At 44.5% G+C, this 10,856-nt stretch overlaps 1 protein-coding gene across 3 annotated transcripts in view; it reads right to left on the bottom strand.

Annotated features, from left to right (window-relative positions):
- CUNH20orf194 (chromosome unknown C20orf194 homolog) overlaps positions 1–10,856 on the bottom strand; it is a 107,465-nt gene that overhangs the window by 28,937 nt on the left and 67,672 nt on the right. For all 3 annotated transcript variants that reach the window (XM_019205552.1, XM_019205550.2, XM_019205551.2), the window contains 6 exons: positions 9,237–9,383; positions 7,606–7,694; positions 7,122–7,223; positions 6,609–6,726; positions 3,007–3,095; positions 1,895–2,053 (listed from right to left, as the gene is read on the bottom strand). In XM_019205552.1, coding sequence (XP_019061097.1) covers positions 1,895–2,053; positions 3,007–3,095; positions 6,609–6,726; positions 7,122–7,223; positions 7,606–7,694; positions 9,237–9,383 — 704 coding nt within the window. The remainder of the gene's footprint in view (positions 1–1,894; positions 2,054–3,006; positions 3,096–6,608; positions 6,727–7,121; positions 7,224–7,605; positions 7,695–9,236; positions 9,384–10,856) is intronic.

Raw genomic sequence — 10,856 nt, 5'->3', positions numbered from 1 at the left:
ATAGTAGCCAAGTGTGGTGGTACACTCCTGTAATCCTAGCACTCTGGAGGTAGAAGGATCACAGCTAGTTCAAGGCCAGCCTGGGCTACATTGTGTGATCCTGTCTCAAACCAAAGGAAAAAAAAAACCAAATATAAATTATTAAAGAAAGTTCTTAAGAAAAAAATAAAGTTATGATAAAAATATGCCACATACATGTATGAAAATACCACACTGAAACCTAATTGTGAAATTAAGAGGTGTTAATAAAAATATACTGTATTAAAGAAATAAAATCAATTTGAGAAGTCCTTGGGATCTTCCTTTACCAGCAATGCTAATAATGGGCATGAGGGTCCAGCTGCAAGAAGATGGACATGCTATAAAGTAGGCTGCTGCATGCTCCCTGCTGGGTCCTGCCAGTAAGGACAGTGCCTTGGTAAAGAGCAACAACATTCAGATAGTATTCTGACCTGAGTTCTCCAGGAAATCACTGGGGTCACTTGTGTCCTGGGGTATGACTGGGCAAAGGCTGGGTCTACACTGCAAGAGTGGCATGCTTGTACACTGCCACTGCATTCTAGAAGCATCTAAAGACAGCTGACACTTGCAGATTTGTAAAGTCAGAGACAAAGAATCTATGATGCTTTCTTAAATGGGTATGGACAGGAATGACCTCAAGTGCACATTGGGGAGCTGCCAAATCTCCCTCCAGATGCACATTCCCCCTGATTCTCTAATCTGGCAGGACAGAGGCAAAAGTGCTGGGGCCAGCTGACCCATTCCTTTGACCAATAGAAGCAGTGGAAAACCAGAAGAAAATACGTGGTTTCAAGCCCAGACTCTTCCTTTGTGGCTTCCGTGATATGGGCCCACAAACAAGACAAGAGTGATAACAGAATGGACAATGGCAGCCAAGTGTAAGAACAAGGTCTGCTGGTGTCTGATGGCTCTGAGGATGCTGGGTCCCACCTGCCACCCTCCCCCACTACCCCAGCTCCCTTCAATTCCCATCATCACAGCCAGGAGCCCAAACAGAGCCTTGGATCTAGGCCCATTCTTTACTGGAAATAACTAGCCTATTATAAACACTAATTATTATGAGCATAAGAAATGCAGCACAACACAAAAGCACTTTGTGAGAACCACCAAAAACTTCTTTATTACTAACCATAATGACACTAGTGAAAAGCACAGCCCATGTTTTCCTGACCAGACAAGTTTCCCTCTGGGCCCAGGTGATGAGGACCTTTCAGGGACTTCTTGCTGGAAGGCCTAAGAACAGGTCAAGGAAAGCTTCTCACCTCCAGGGTCTTCCAGAGCAGAGGGACATGTTTTGTCAAACCTGCACTCCCATAATGCACAACTGTTCATGACACAGGGACTTCAGGAGCTATGTAGCTTGCCATCATGGTTCTGTACCAGTCATGAGGGTGAAGCTTCTTCCCCAATTGACTAGGCTTGCTCCTCACTGGAATCCCCAGGAAGTCTCCGGGATAGCCATTGAGGGAAGAGGGGGTGGGCTGGAGATGGCAGAGGGTGGAGGCCACTTGTGCAATTCTACAGGAGGAGTGAAAAGATGAGGCCCCCTTCCTTCTAGATGGTGAAGAAAGAGGTTTAGGGATCATTATTCTAAGAATTATCAGGGAACTCTGCCCAGATTCCATGACACCCTGCCTCTTGGGGATATTATATTTAAGGTAAGCTTCAAACTTATGTGTAGCTACACCAGTCACTCTAGACCACAGTATGGAAACAGAGACCTTGCTGGCTCAAGGCCTGTCTGCATAGCACAGATACTATTTATACACATGTGGAGTTTGTTCTGGGACCCAGGTTTGTCACACATGAACTAACAGTAACGGCAAGCTCACCACTACAGCTAGCTCATTCTCAGAAGACTTTCAATGCTCACCCTTGTAGCACCACCAACAGTCTGATCTTCTTGTGGATGTAGGCTGACTGGCGGGCAGAACGGTTCTGTTGGGCCTCCAGGGCGCTGGAAAGGTATTTCTGAAAGTGTGCAGCATGAAAACATTCAGAGCTATCCATGATTTGGCGGTACACCATCCACCTGGAAAGAGAATATGTAATCTTAGCACGACGATCACTTGATGTCTTGGCCCTGTAATTCAGCCATGAATACAAATGTGACTAGGACTTCCAAAGACATTCTACCAACTGAATTTACACAGAAGGCAATCCTAGCACCATGTAAAAAGAAGAGGGTACTAGCTGGGTTTGGAGCCCTGTATCCTGAAACCACCATCACGGAGACATAAATGCCCCACTCAGTTAGCAAGAGTTGATTAGTAATCTGCTAGCCAGGAGAAGTAATGGACAAGTGATTTTCCCCACTTCACCAGGATCAGCATGGCCTCACTGCACCTGCACTCATGTGGCCCCTCTGTGGTGCATCTTGACTGACTTTTCCTGCTGACCAGCACACTCTCAGGTCTCTGCACTTGCTCATATTGGTACCATAATGCTATAGTGCAAATAGCACGTTTACTTCTTCTTTCTTCAGGTCTCTGCTCAAGAATGACATCTTTTCAGTAAGGTCTTCTCTGACTGCCCATTTTAAATCTGGAATCGCATTTTCAGCATGCAATTAAGGTAGGGTCTGGCTGTGTAGTTTAGGATAGCTCCGAACTCACAGCAATCCCCTTCCTCACCTCCTGATGGGATTACAGGCTTGCACCACCTCACCTGGTGTTGCCTGTATTTCCTATACCATTCTCTGCTTTATTTTCTCCACAGCACTATTCACTAGCTAATAATACTATGTTCCTTATCTGGTTAGTTTTCTTCCCAAAGCAAAATGTAGGCTCCATGAAAATAGAGAGATTCTGGTATATTTTGTTCATCAATGAATTCCCTCAGTCAGAGCAGTGCCCAGCAGACAGGAAGCACTCAGCACAGTGTGTTAAATGATGGATGGATGAAAAACTGCTGAAGGCCAGCACACGTCTAAAGTCCTAGGCACAGAACCCCTTTCTCCAAAGCAAAAGCAGCGACCATACTAACCTGCCATATTCCTTATGCAGAGTGACCAGAAAAGCACAGAGCTCATTAGCATGACAGCCTGGGAGTCCTGTAACAATGCTAATAATTACCTGCATGGAAGAAAAGTCACATGAGCTTGCAATTCAACTGAGAGGCAGCATTGTGTAAGAGAACTGACTTCTGGAGGGAGTCTCTGTGGGTCTGAATCTCAGCACCATCACTCTCACCAGCACTGTGACTTTGGGCCAGTGACTAATCCTGCCTTCTGAGGAACAACACAGTAAACTCAGGTAAAGTGCTTAGAAGAGTACCTGGCCCAGAGCAAATACCACATAAAATGTAGCCATACTATTTTAATTGCAGGGGAGCAGGCTGTGATGCATCAGTTAAAATGCAATATGTTAAAGAGCCTGCGAGCTAGAGTTCACAGAGCTCTTTTATAAAGCAGGCATTCAAGGGTATGATGAACCCTTCAACGTAACATTTCTTAGAAACATACTGGGCAGAAAGGAGGACTGTGACAAAAGTGCCTCAGGTCATGCTGATATGTGAACAGGGCAGAGGACAGGAGTTGCACCGGGATGCTTCTGCCTGGCAGCCTGTGCCCTCTGAGCCACACAGCCCAGGCTGAGTTGAAACTCCCTGGGCGGGCGTGGGAAGTACTCCTAATTCCTGAGGAGAGAAGCCACTGGGACAGTCCCAACCTCATCACATGATCACACCAAAACAGGCCCTGTTCAGGTGGCTATTCCAAAGCCAAGTAAGAAAGTCACTGGCAGAGCATGGTGGTAAAGCCTATAATCCCAGCATTCGGGAGGCTGAGGTGGGAGGCTTGAGTTGGCTTGGCTGAGGCTGTGTGAGTTCTAGGCCAGCTTGGCTACATAGTGAGTTCAAGGCCAGCCTGAACTGCATAGAAAGACCCTGTGTTTTTTGGGTTGTTTTTTTTTTTTTTGAGATAGGGTCTCACTATGTAGTGAGACTGACCTGGAACTCACTTGTGTAGCCCAGGCTGATCTCAAACTCAGTGATCCTCCTGCCTCAGCCTCTCAAATGCTGGGATTATAGGTGTGCGCCACCACACCCGGCTCTGAAAGACCCTGTCTTAAAAAAATAAATAAAAATAAAAAAGGCCATTAACAAAGAAAGTCAATGAAAAAGAAGGTGGAGGACAGAAACCATGTAACTTCTGAAGGATGCCTATGCTAATGGCAGAGCACCGGAGGCCTAAGTATATATTTTGCTTGTTTGTTTATTTATTTAATTATTTCGTTTTTTTCTCAGTATCAGGGATCAAACTCAGGGCCTTGCTCTTGCCAAGCAGGCGCAGTGCCACTGAGCTAAATCTCTGGTCCTATTTATTTTTGAGACAAGGTCTCACTATGTAGTTTAGGCTGGCCCTGAAGTCACTATGTAGCCCAGGCTGGCCTCAAACTCATGGTGATCCTCGGGCCTCAGTCTCCTGAGTGCTGGGATTATAGGGGTGCACTACTATGCCTGACTCTAAGTATATGTTTTATTTCATAATACACAAGACTCACTGAGGCAGGGCCAGTCACAGGAACTTACACTGAAGCTAAGTCTGGTGGTACTCATTGCACAAACTAACTCCTCCTTCTGTGGTCACGTTTATCCTCTCTGAGCAGGGCCTCTCTATTGCACATCTCTCTGCCCCAAGCAATTCTCCATATAACTGACATTTTGTTTAACTTGCTTTCACTGATCTCTCCCCATACTGGTTCCTGTTCTTCACTCTTGGACTCAGCCCCTCAAATCACTGAAGATATGAGTACAGCCAGATGCTTTCTTCTTTTTTTTTTTTTTTTTTTTTTTTTTTTTTTTTTGTACAGATCTGACCTAGAACTCACTATGTAGCCCAGGCTGGTCTCAAACTCACAGTGATCCTCCTGTCTCAGTCTTCTGAGTGCTGGGATTACAGGTGTGCACCACCATGCCCGGCTAGATGCTTTCTTATGACCAGTCATATAGCACTTTTTAAATAAAATGTAACAAGCTTGCGTTTTTAAACTTTTTATACATTCACATAAGAAAAAAATAGTGCTTCTAACTGTTTAGTGCATCTATTTCCTTTTGCAGCTAAGTGTCTTCTAGATTTTCACAGTAATAAATGTCCTCTTTGTGACTATTATGACATATGGCTCCTAAAAGAATGGTGGGAGGAGGTCAAGATGAGGGATGCAAGAGGGTGGAAATGGATTAAGATCGACTCTAGACACCTGGTGTGGTGGTGCATACCTGCCACGACCATGCCAGTAGAGTCTGCGTGACAATGCCGGTCACCTGGCAGAAACCAGACCAGAGGTATCTTCCCCACGGGGTTAAGCCTCCTGGAGGTCCTTGGCACACACCGCATGCAAAGTCAGCTGTGAAGAGAATAGCTGGCCTCTCTGCCTGCAGTTTGGGGACATTGGGTTCATCTATAATTCTGTTCTATTTTGTCTTTATTACTATTTGTTCATTATCTGTAGAATTGTATTCTGGGCCCAAGAAAGGTTAGGAACAATTAGATGTTCCTAGAGATGTGGAGATATTGAGGCACAAGAGGATGGGCGGCCAAAGTGCTGACCCTGAGCCCCGGACTGTGAAGTCCTGAAGGTGAACCTGAAGGTGACATGCTAAAGCCAGTCCTTTGTCTTACAAACTTCCCCCCTTCTGACTGCGTATAGGTGTGGTCTTACCTTGACTCAATGGTCTTAGTTATAGGTGTGGTCTTACCTTGACTTAATGGTCTTAGCTTTTGTGATGGTATATAGGTGTGGTCTTACCTTGACTTAATAGTCTTAGCTTTTGTGATGGTATATAGGTGTGGTCTTACCTTGACCTTGTGGTCTTAATTTTTACAGTACTATTGTCTATCTTATGCCTGCCTGTGACTGGAATCACTCTTGTGATGTGCCCTTGAAACTAGTATATAAACACCTGGAGTTAGAAATAAAATTGCAGCAGCATTGGCAAACTTCACCTCAGTGTTGAGTGCTTTTGTCTGACTGTCATCGCCGAACCTGCTCCCACCTTTCAGAGAACCTGTATCTCCTCGTGAAATCCCGTGTATGCTGCCCTACGGTCGGTAGCACATACCTATAATCGCAGGACTCTAGGAAGCTGAGGGAGGAGGACTGAAAGTTTGCACCCAACCAGGGTAACTTAGTTAGACCCTACCTTAAAAAATAAAAAGAAGCCTGGAGATATAGCTCAGTGCAAGGACCCTTTGGAAAGAACAAACTTTATATAAAGGCTCACCTTACCCTGGTCATTCTAGCCAGGCTGGGATAATATTCGTAAGCACAATGTGCCATCCACTGCTAGGTACGGCAAGTCCTAGTCACAACCAGAAAGAGCTGACAGTATGAAAGCACGAGCAAGGGTGTAAGAGATCTGGAGAAGAAAGGGGAGGGCCTGGCAAAATGCCAGGGTTTATCACTGTCATGGTGCTTTGCCTGACACAGTCATCATATACAGCAGTTCTGTGTGTTGTGTTACATCAGTATCCAAGCAGGTGGAGAGACTTATAAAAGGGACTCCACCTAAGCTCCTTTTGTTAAGTGACACAAAAGATCCAAGATCCAGGCTCCTGTGAGTTCCCAGAAGTTGGTGAGCTCCTCTACCTTGTCATTCTCTACTCCGTGAGAAGGGCTAACTTCAGCTTGGTTCAGCAGGACTGGGAGATGGGTCCGCATCACAGGCTCCGGACTAATGCTGCTGATAGCAAAATGATGGCAAAACCTGGAAAGTAAAGGCAGAGCTATTAAATCACCATCACCAGCCTTGCCAGATATATCAACTCACATAAGCAGCTGCTACTACTTTTTATAAGAACCCCTAAGAAGCAATAAAGAAGGAGTATATTAGAAAAAGAAAAAAATAGAAAGTCTTTGTAGATAGGGAGGGGTAGACGGGTTAAAGGTAGGGCAGGGGAATGGGGAAAAAAGGTACAAATTTCCAATGACGAATTATATTGTATACCTTATATTGTATATATTGTACACCTTAAATGTACCAATAAAATTAATTAAAAGATAAAGAAAAGAAAAAGGAGTTTAGACAGGACCAACGTTGAGGTTTCAGACATTTCAAAAGCTGGCTCATTAAGCATCTAAAATCACACATGCAGAGCTCACCAGTCCAGCTCTGGGAGTTTGGCTAAGAGCAGCTTTACAGAATTCCACTTCTCCCCAGTGAGATGGCTCAGGACAGTGAAGAGCTTCTGTGCACTGGAGTGCCTGGAATAGCAAAAGCTCATAGGTTAGAACTCCACCTCCTACAGCACATGTACTCTACACAGCCAGTTCTGAGGCATTCGAGCCAGGGGCATGTGACAGAGGCAAGGCTTCCAAACAAGCATCTCAGTAACTTAAACAAGACGTGGCACTGGTGCCCGATGACTGGTATGGGTAGAGAGGAAGTATGGTCCTAAAGCCCCTCCCAGTAGTATCAGTTTCTGATTCCCCAAAGGCACTGGCTACTGGCAAGCTGGTAGCGTGAAACAACTGCTGGCCCTTCCAGAAGCAAGAGCCCCATGTTACATAAGGGAAGGCATACTGAGGGAGAGCACACCCAAAATGCCTAGGGAACCAATTGTAAATGCTGAAGGCAGCCACTTACAATCTCTTTTGTTCCACAGATAATCCATCTTCCTGGATCACTTTCAAAGAGAGCCCTGAGTTATCCTGCTGTTGCCAGGGGGAGAAGACCTAAACAAAACAGAATATGAGCAAACACTTTAAACCCAACAACAGGATATGGAATCCACATGAGGATTTGATGGTGGTTGAAAATCTAGACTGCCAGTGAAGAGAAAAACCATTATAACAAACAAGTTTGCTTCAAAAATAAGGACAGAAGCAATTCTGTCTTATGTTTTTCAAAGCCAGAAATATTTCTCTTGAGTTCCTGTCCTCAGGGAGAAAGGTGTCAAGTAACACTGCTCTGGCAACTATGGCAAACTCTTCCCTGCTGACAGGGACAGGTGCTTCTGGTTCAAGTAACTCCTGTATCGGGAAGAGGGATGCCTGAAAAGAACGGAAAAGTCTGTCTCTGGGTTCCCAGATTAAAAGGACAAGCACAGAGAGGAAGGAAGGTCTACCAGGCAGTAATGGGCCAAGGTCAGCTCTTATCCTTCCACATTCTGTGAATCTGTCCTGAGAATGGGACACTGACTCCTCACAAACTGCTGCAGTCACACCTTTCCAAGAATTTCCATCTATCATGAGGCTGGCATCAGCCTGACTCTGGCTACTGCTTAGTCTTTAAGTGGGTAGTATAATTCTTGGGCAGCTCCCTCCCTTGTGCAACCTGTACTGAGCACCTTTAATGGACAGCTTGCCAGTGAGATCATCTGCAAGGGCCGGGCCTGTGATCCCTTGGGAAGAAGAGCATGGGGTGGGGTAGAGAGCTCTAGTCCCATAGTTAGGGCCACCATTCAGTAAGACAGATAAAAGGGAAATAAGTCTAATGGAGACTTAAAGGGGACAAAGATTTTCCTTAAAGTCTAAAAAGACTTTGTTTTAGTTTTGTTTATTTTTGGATAGAACTTGGGATTGAAGCTGGACATGGTGGCAAAGGCCTACAATATCAGCCTCAGAAGGCTGAGGCAGGAGGATTGCTGTGAGTTCAAGGCTAGCCTGAACTACACAGTAAAATCCTAGATCAAAAACACCAACACCACCCTCAACCGCTAAAGAATCTGGGAATTGAACCCATGGTTCTGCATATATTAGGCAAGTGCTCCATCACTTTTTCTGCATGTACTAAGCCAGCACTCTCCATCCATCCATCTATCTGAGACAGGGTCTTGTTATGTTGTTTAGTTCAGGCTGGTCTTGAACTCACTGTGTAGCCCAAGCTGGCTTTGAACTCTCAGTGATCCTCCTGCCTCAACCTCCCAAGTGCCGAGATTACAGGCGTGTGCCACCACGCCCAGCCACTTTTATTTCTGAGACAGGATCTCACTATTGCTCAGGCTGGCCACAATATATGATCCTTCTGCCTCAGCCTTTCAGCAGCTGGGAATAAGGCATGAGCAACCATGAACAGTTTCTTTAGGCTCTCACCCCTCACTGGCAAGAGCACCACTCCAGAACCCAAAGGGAGTACTGCAGCAGCCACTGCCTCCTCTCAGTCCTCTCAACTCTGTCTCATCAACTCACTGTTAGCACTTAGATACTGTCTTACTATCTAAATTGCTAAGGAGAAAAAACGTAGCAGTCACTTTACTGAGTAATGACTGATATTACCTCTGAGTAAAATGCTTGATATATCTTTGATTTGGGGAAAAGGGCAATCATCAGAAAATTGCTTGACCCATGGAAATGAATTGGGAGGTGAGGAAGCAATGAACTTTTGAAGTCGATGAGAAGGGCAGCCACAATACTGGTGGAATCCTAAAGAGAAAAGGAAGAGCAACATTAGTAAGAAAAGCCATTTGCTTGATTCCAGTCCTTAAAACTAGTGTCAGAACACATAGGGGTCAACGTCAGTGCAAGTATTTTTACAAGCAACTGTACACAAGAATGGCCATGCTTTCCAGTACTCAGTTCTATTAGAGATGAGAAGTACAAGGATCTTTTTTTTTTTCCTAAACTGACAATGACATTTCAAAATTTCTTTTAGGGTATTTAATCTTTTATTGGATGCATGACTTATAAATATTTTCTGATTCTGTGGGTTGTTTTTACTCTTTAAAAAATTTTACTTTATTTTTAGATACCAGGGATCCAACTCAGGACCTTGTACTTGCATGGCAAGTGGTGGTGCCACTGAGCTAAATCCCCATGTTGTTTTTACTTTTTTTTTTTTGTGAGACAGGATCTCCCTTTGTAGTTGAGACTAACCTGGAGCTCACTATGTAGCCTAGGCTGGTTTTGAACTCACAGTGATCTTCCTGCCTCAGCCTCCCAAGTGCTAGGATTACAGGCATGCGCCGCCACGCCTGGCCTATGTTGTTTTTACTCTTGAGGGCATCCTTTGATGCAGAGGTTTAAATGTTTTGTTTTCATGGTACTGAAACTGAACTCAGGACCTATAACTGAGTTAAGCACTATCACTGAACAGATGGGCTCATAAAGTTGCCAAGGTTGGGGTAGTGCCCTGCCCTCCCAAGTAGCTGAAATTACAGGCATGTGCCACCGTACCCCAACAGGATTTAAAAATTTTCACCCTGGTATTGGGAATTGAATCCACAACCTTTGCTATAGCCCCAGCCCGTTTTTAAAAACCTTGAAACAGAATCTTGCTAAATCACTAAATTGCCCTGGATGACCTCCAGCTTGTGATCCTCCTGCCTCAGCCTCCCCAGAGTGCTGGGATTACAGGCAGGGGCCAGGAATATCTGAATTTTGTGATAGTGACTGCATGAATTATACAGCTGTCAGAGCTTTAAAAAGACAGAGTTGATAAAGTATACTGCAATGAACTGTTTTTATTTACTTATTTTGTGCTGTTTTGAGACAGTCTCACTATGTAGGTTCGGGCTGGCCTCAAACTAGGATGGCTTCAAACTAGGATGGCAATCCTTTTCCTGCCTCAGCCTCCTAAATGCTGAAATTACAGGTGAGTGCCCCAAGCTCTGGCCATGAATTGTTTTTAAAATAAAAAAAAATCATTAAGTGATGTAATTTGACAAAATTTTTCTTTAAAATTTCTAACTTTAGAAAAGTTTTCCCCCTAGTGATTTACTAAACATTCATTTTTTGGGGCCGGGGATTTAGCTCAGTGGTGCTGCCACCTGCCTTCCAAACACAAAGTCCTGAGTTTGATCCCCAGTACGAAAAAAAAAATCCACTTGGTAATCATTTTCATATTCTTGGTACTTATGAAACTTAAAAATTATTTAAGTTCAATCTATCAAATGCTTA

This window comes from Fukomys damarensis, unplaced genomic scaffold (genome assembly GCF_012274545.1).
Source record: "Fukomys damarensis isolate Sample0158 unplaced genomic scaffold, DMR_v1.0_HiC HiC_scaffold_7, whole genome shotgun sequence".
Lineage (NCBI taxonomy): Eukaryota > Metazoa > Chordata > Mammalia > Rodentia > Bathyergidae > Fukomys > Fukomys damarensis.
The sequence above is the reverse complement of the archived record's forward strand: the minus strand, read 5'-3'. Positions and strand labels throughout refer to the sequence as shown.